At 39.6% G+C, this 7466-nt stretch overlaps 1 protein-coding gene across 1 annotated transcript; it reads right to left on the minus strand.

The window, feature by feature from the left end:
- Positions 1-791: 791 nt before the first annotated feature.
- Positions 792-2438, minus strand: ZNF684 (zinc finger protein 684). Its single transcript, XM_029949768.1, has one exon. It carries the CDS (start codon positions 2436-2438, stop codon positions 1440-1442), a length of 999 nt encoding a protein of 332 aa, XP_029805628.1. The 3' UTR covers positions 792-1439.
- Between the last annotated feature and the right edge of the window lie 5028 nt (positions 2439-7466).

A 7466-nucleotide genomic window follows, 5' to 3' on the forward strand; every position in this document is an offset into this window, starting at 1 on the left:
ATGAGCAACCTGATCAATATCAGAGAGTTCTGGTTAAACTGACTCATGAAATTCTTGCTAAAACTATTTTACAAGGAAGCACTCAGAAGAGGAGACCTAGGAGAGGAGAGGTTCAAGTGACTGACTCAAGTTTGGTCAAGTGAAGAATTTTTGTTGGTAGACAAGATTTAACTTAGTTCCATTAAGTCTAGTGTGCCTGTTCAGAAAAGCACTATCTCTCATTTGTAATCATTACTCAATGTTAGTCTTCAAAAAATGCCTAATGAAAGAGGATGCAACATGGTTATAACTCAGCTTAAACTTGAAAAGGTTTGATTTCCAAATTCAGGTTCAGGTTGTTTTGTCACTACTCAAGAAAAGGCAGCAAGGTGTTTTGACATTATCAAGGAATACTGTAGACAGCAATAAGAACTCCAGCTTAAATAATGGGTGGTTCACCCAACCTACCTGATACCACAATCCAAAGTGAAGTTGCTAAGGAGCGACACTTGCTCTTTTCAACTTGATTAATGTGGCCTATGCTGTCACAAGGACAATTCCAGGTACCCCTGAAAGCTTAACCTGTTTCCATTTCTTGCTGTTGGCTCCATAGCTCAGGGGTTAGAGCACTGGTCTTGTTTCCATTTCTTATAAGCAAACAAAAACAGACACAAAAATTCACTCCCCAAAAGTTGCAAAGTATCATGACACCCTAGTCTACTAAAATCAAATACAGATGGGACCTCAGTTAAGCGTTCCCTGAGCTATGCTTACACCTTCTGTAGGTACACCAATGAAAAAGAACAGGAAGATCTGAAGTGCAAATGTTTTATTTACAAACTTGCTTAAATACTGAATTTCAACTTATTGTAATACAGAATACAAATGCTTTTCCCTCTCAGTGGGCATATTGTTTGTTTTTGCTGCCTACATACACAGGAAAACATCTTCTTAACAAATTTTATAATTGAAGAGGAGACTGAGATTCAGCAACACTGCCTCACCCATTAAAAGTGCCAGCAAATGGATAAAAATCTTACTGAAATGCATACTTCATATTAAGCCACATTTTTTCTCCTGCATGTTTGGAAGAAATAAATGACATGTGCTTCACTCTTAATAGATATAATGCATAAACATTTTATACTCAGATTGGCATAACTCAATAATTTGTTATAAAAATAAAAATCAGAGATAGTAAATGTAGTTTTCACTAATTCCTTCATTAATTTATGCTACTTTTTAAGCTCCATGCTCTATTATTTGTAAATCAGTATTTTCTGTGATCTTTTTCTGTAAACATTTTATTATCACTCCAGAACATGATTGGCATGATTTTTTATGGAAATCTACTCTTCCAAATCCATTCAAATTGGTGGATTTCTCCTCACCATGAATTCTCTTCTATTTAATAAGATTTATGTAATATTTAAGGCTTTGTCATATTCACAACATGAATATTATGTATGAATTTTCTGATGTACAATAAGATTCGACTTCTGGGAAAAAGCTTTCCCACATTTGTTACATTCGTAGGGCTTTTCTCCTGTATGAGTTATCTGATGTCTCAGGAGATGGGACTTCTTGATGAAGGCTTTGCCACATTCAATACACTCATACGGTTTCTCTCCTGTATGAATTCTTTGATGCGTCACAAGCACAGATGTGTTACCAAAGGCTTTACCACATACAACACATTGGTAGGGTTTCTCTCCTGTATGAAATCTAGAATGTTTATAAAGGGATGAGCTGTACCTGAAGGTTTTCCCACATTCCTTACATTCAAATGAGTTCTCGAGTGTGTGGGATTTCACATGTTGGGTAAAGGAGGAGTTCCAAGTGAATGACTTCCCACACTGATGGCATTCATAAGGCTTCTCTCCGGTGTGAAGTCTCTGGTGGACCACCAGTTGTGCTTTGTACATAAACGCTTTCCCACAATCACTGCATGCAAAGGCTCTCTCTCCATTATGGATTTTCTGATGAGCTGCAAGGTGAGCCTTCCTGCTATAGGCTTTCCCACAGTCATTGCATTCAAAGGGCTTTTTTCTTGTATGATTTTTTTCATGTCTAATGAAATGAAACTTCTTTTTGAAGGCTTTCCCACACTGAGTGCATTCATAAGTGTTTTCTCCAGTACAACATCTATTATAATTAAATAAATCTAAAGCAGGCGGCAAACTCTTCCCATATGATTTACATTTATATGGTTTTTTTCTTGTAGGGTTAAGACTTGGGCTCATGTTATAACCATGGAGTCTCTCCACAGTCAGAATTTTATTGAACGTGAACAAAACAGAATTCAAAAAATTGTCTTTGCTTTCTTGATTCTTCTCCGATTCATCAACAAGTAGGCAATTGGCTTCTAAAAAGGAGTACAATAAAACATGCCTAGTTACAATGAGAAAGAATGAAATATGGCCATTTGTAGCAAAGTGGATGGATCTCGAGGGTGTCATGCTAAGCGAAATAAGTCAGGCAGAGAAGGACAGATACCATATGTTTGCACTCATAGGTCTAACAGGAGAAACCTAACAGAGGACCATGGGGAGGGGAAGGGGGAAAGAGAGTTGGGGAGAGAGAGGAACACAAATCATGAGAGACTACTGAATACTGAAAATGAACCAAGGGGGGAAGGGGGTGGTGGTCATGGAGGGGGGCAATTGTGGGGAGAAGCACTGGGTATTATATGGAAACCAATATGACAATAAACTATTATAAACCAGAGGGGGAAAAAACATGCCTAGTTAATTTTTTCCATCAATGGTTAGTGAAAGAAACATGATTTCAAATCTAGCACCTAATTCTGAAATAAATCCTGGATTTGCCTTGGTCCTGAGCTTTAAGAATAAAACTGTTGAAGAGGAAGTAGGAGCAGATGAATGACAATAATGAGAACATTGCAGTCACATGGCTTAACTCATGACCTATGGGAAGATAGTTCAATAGGCACAAATTACAGTAAGTAGAGTACAAAGGAGGTCAAAAGGTTGCTCAATGTGGATGCATGGTTATCTCCCAGAATGAAGAGACCCATCGTGGGCATCTGACCAATGGATGAGGTGACCAGAGGAGCCAGAGAGTTGGGAGTTAAGGGAAAATTATCAGAGGAAAACCTAGATCTGGAAGCTGCAAATCAGAATAAGAGTCCTCACTACCCCAGTCCTAGGGTACCATGGTGGGACACCTCCCCACTTCCCTCATTCACATCTCTTTCTCCTCTTAATCACCTGGCACACTGGCAGCTACCTTCAAGAACATTCTTACATCTCCAGTCCACCAATTCCATCCAAATCACAGGGGAGACATGTGTGCAAAGGGCACCAATCTACAACAGCTGGGATTCATTCTGTGTACTTGGAAGCCCAGGCACAGATTCTGTCTGCTTGCTATTGCTTTTATTCTGGCAGGGTTTCTATATACAACTATTTGTTGTATTTATATTTGACAAGTACAGATCTTACATTTTCTTTCAATCTACCCAAACCTAGTCCCCAGAAAGCTAAAGTCACGTTATCCTGAAGTTATATTTTTTCTTTCATATCCTCAAAATCCTACAAGTCTCCCATCTATCTCTCCATTAAAAAGGGGGGGGGGGCACCTGGATGGCTCAGTCAGGTGAGCGTCCGGCTTCGGCTCAGGTCATGATCTCATGGTTTGTGGGTTCAAGCCCCAGATTGGGCTCTGTGCTGACAGGTAGCTCAGAGCCTGGAGCCTGCTTCGGATTCTGTGTCTCCCTCTCTCTCTGACCCTCCCTTGCTCACAATGTCTCTGTCTCTCAAAAATAAATTTAAAAAAAATTTTTTTAATTAAAAAAAAAGGGGGGGGACTGGTTCAGTTGGAGGAACCTGTGGCTCTTGATCTCAGGCTCCTGAGTTTGAGCGCCATACTGGGTACAGAGATTGCCTAACTAAATAAACTTAAAAAAAAAAAAAGAGGGAGGGGGTTATATTCCCCCCTTGTGAATTTCCCTTCTTATGGAGTATTAGTACAACATCTCAACTTCTTGCCTCATGCCTTCTCTGTGGAGCTGGTCCGAGCAGTGGCTATAACCATCAGTACACATTTCTTTCTGCAGAGTGAAGTGCCTGTCTTCTTTCCTATTTCAGCTGATGGGAATCAGCATCCTGTGTTCCCTCAACTAACAGTAACCAACTGAAAAATCCAGGGCAATCAGCCTGGTGAACAAAACTACACATTATAATGAATTCAGTCATGGTTTCTAGCATTCTTCTAGAAACACCTTCTGTTTCAAGAATTCTAGACTGTAACGAACCCCAGTATTTACCTCATGTTCCTTCCCCACCTTAACCTGCTCTACCTCATCACCTCTCACCCTATCCAGTATTTACAGTATTCTTTAGGCAGGAGCTATTGTTCCATAAACTAAAAAAAAAAAAAAAAAAAAAGACTCCTCTAATCTCTGCATACTTTAAACTTTAAGCTCCATTTTTCTCTGAACTTCCAAAGTCACCACTGCTGCCCAAAACCACTCATTCTGACAACTAGAACAAAGTTGCAATGTTATTGGACATCCAACCAATCTACCACACTGATAAAATTTTAAAGTATTTTACATAGCCGTTTTGCCTCTCAACTACAATTACACACCTGGAAAATGGTAATGGTTTTTTGTTTGTTTGTTTGTTTGTTTGTTTTGCTTTCTTTGAATCCTCCTCAGGAAATGTAAAAAAAAAAGTCTCCTTGAAAGAATAAGAAACATCCCCACAATGCCTGACTTTACAACAGTAAATTAATGAAATGTTCGTTAAATATCCACTGTGTGCTCAGCAATGGTAAAAAAAAAAATGATGTAGGACTTTCTCTTCAGGGCATTATCATGAGAAAAGATGCCTTGAGAGCAAACAGGGTTTTAAACTGATGCAGCCACTCTGCAAAACAGTGTGGAGGTTCCTCAAAAAATTAAAAATAGAACTACACTACTAGGTATTTATCCAAGAGATACAGGTGTGCTGTTTCAAAGGGGCACATGGGCCCCAATGTTTATAGCAGCGCCATCGACAATAGTCAAAGGATGGAAAGAGCCCAAATGTCTATTGATGGATGATGAATGGATAAAGAAGATGTGGTATGTATATATAATGGAGTATTCCTCAGCAATCAAAAAGAATGAAATCTTGCCATTTGCAACTATGTGGATGGAACGGAGGGTATTATGCTAAGTGAAATTGGACAGAGAAAGACAAATATCATATGACTTCACTCATATGAGGAATTTAAGATATAAAACAGATGAACATAAGGGAACGGAAGCAAAAAAATATAAAAACAAGGAGGGGGGGCACCTGGGTGGCTCAGTCAGTTAAGCATCCGGCTTCAGCTCAGGTCATGATCTCACGGTGCATGGGTTTGAGCCCCGCATCCGGCTCTGTGCTGACAGCTAGGTCAGAGCCTGGAGCCTGCTTCAGATTCTGTGTCTCCCTCTCTCTCTGACCCTCCCCTGCTCACTCGGTCTCTCTCTGCCTCTCAAAAATAAATAAATGTTTGAAAAAATTAAAAAAAAACAAGGACATAAGAGACTTAAATACAGAGAACAAACTGAGTGTTGCTGGAGGGCTTGTGGGAGGCGGATGGGCGAAATGGGTGAGGGGCATTAAGAAAGACACTTGTTGGGATGAGCACTGGTGTTACATGTAGGGGACGAATCACTGGAATCTACTCCTGAAATCATTATTGCACTATATGCTAACTAACTTGGATGTAAATTTAAAAATTAATTAATTAAATTAAAAACAAATCTAAAAGAATATATGTCAAGTTTTCACGAAAGAGGCATAGTAGAGATTGGATGGAGGTTCAAAGGAGGTAGAGACTAACGTAGGCTGGAGTTACTGTAAGAGAGGGAGCACTGAAGTCAGACTTCTAGCATGCTGCTTTCGGGTAGAGCACAGCAGTATCAAAAGAACTGACACACAGAATTAAATTGTGTACAAAGTTCACTAAAGAGCCCAACGGCCATGGAATAGGGAAAAGATGGACCATTCCAGATAACAGAATGGGATCCCATGAAAGAGACCTTAAAAGCCATTTAAGTATTATCGAAGATTCTAAAGGAATAACTTGTCCTTATTTGTCAGAAGAGTGACTAGGAAAATGAAAGGATTTGGAAAAATCTTGCAGGAACATCTAAGATAAACCAGAAAATAGACTGGAATTGGCAAGCAGCCTAGACACCATAGCAGGCGTTAAAATTCACTTGGTTTGTGTTAGTAGAAGTTGGGGTCCCAAGAACTAAGACACACCTAATTGGTGTCTTAATCATTTGAAACATACTTTTTTTATGGGCTGTGTGGAAAAAGAAATTTTTATTTTAAATCGGTCATAGATAAACTAATTAATTGAAATCACCAGTAGTAAGTCCTAACAGCACTTAAGGAAACACTCGTGAGAGAAAAAGCTAAGTTCCTTACCGCAGTGATTCGGAGGACTGCAAAGCAGCAGGCCAGTCATTATCCTTGATTATAATTTAAAGAGAAAGGTGAGGGGTGAAGCATATTAAATATTGGTTACCATGAAAAAACAGAGATTAAGGCCAGGTGGGGCAAGTGACAGGGCTGGGAAGTTGGAGAGGCGCAGACAGCACAAAGACAATCATGCGAGGTCCTCAGAAGGATGCACTTTCTGAGGAAGTCACTGTGGGAGGAGCTCTGGAGAGAAACACGAAGGCAGGAAGCAAAGGTGGATAAGCAGGAAGTGAGGGTGAGGACAGATTAGCGAGGAGCCAACTCAAATGAAGACTTTGAGAGAATTTCCAAATGACATCAGTGTCACCAAGTGAAGCAGAAAGATGCACTATAAAAGGTAGATGCCCCAAGTCAGCAGTGAGATGAAAGACGAGCCAGGTGGGGTACACAGGTGGGGTATATGCTATAAGAAAAGGGCTTTTTTTTTTTTTGGAAAAGGGGAATAATTAGAGCATAATGTTACCATGTTTTGAAATAAAAACATTTAAAAAAATCTTTAAGAAAAGAAAAAAAGAACAGCCAACATATACTGAATGCTTACTATCAGCCAACTACTTGAAGGGTTTTGCATGTATTACCTTACATAATCTTTAAAAGAAACCTTAGGTGAGGATTAAGATACCCCAGTTTTATAAATAAAACCGTGCTACAAAATAATTAGGTTAGACAGTGACTAGTGGAGTAAGACTTCAAATCCACATGACCTGACTACAGTATAAGAGCCAGATGTAGGGGCACCTCGGTGGCTCAGTCGGTTGAGCGCCCGACTTCACCTGAGGTCATGATCTCACAGTTCATGGGTTTGAGCCCTGCACTGGGCTCTGTGCTGACAGCTCAGAGCCTGGAGCCTGCTTCCAATACTGTGTGTCCCTCTTTCTCTGCCCCTCCCCTGCTCATGATCTGTCTTTCTCTGTTTCTCAAAAAAATAAATAAATATAAGAAAAAATTTTAAAAGAACCAGATGTATAAAAAAGAGCTGTGATCTTTTTTTTTTTTTTTTTT

Source organism: Suricata suricatta, chromosome 8, assembly GCF_006229205.1.
Source record: "Suricata suricatta isolate VVHF042 chromosome 8, meerkat_22Aug2017_6uvM2_HiC, whole genome shotgun sequence".
NCBI lineage: Eukaryota > Metazoa > Chordata > Mammalia > Carnivora > Herpestidae > Suricata > Suricata suricatta.

Bases quoted from the DNA above. Each gene is read 5' to 3' on its own strand.
- ZNF684 (XM_029949768.1), bottom strand. From the start codon at position 2,438: ATGACACCCTCGAGATCCATCCACTTTGCTACAAATGGCCATATTTCA.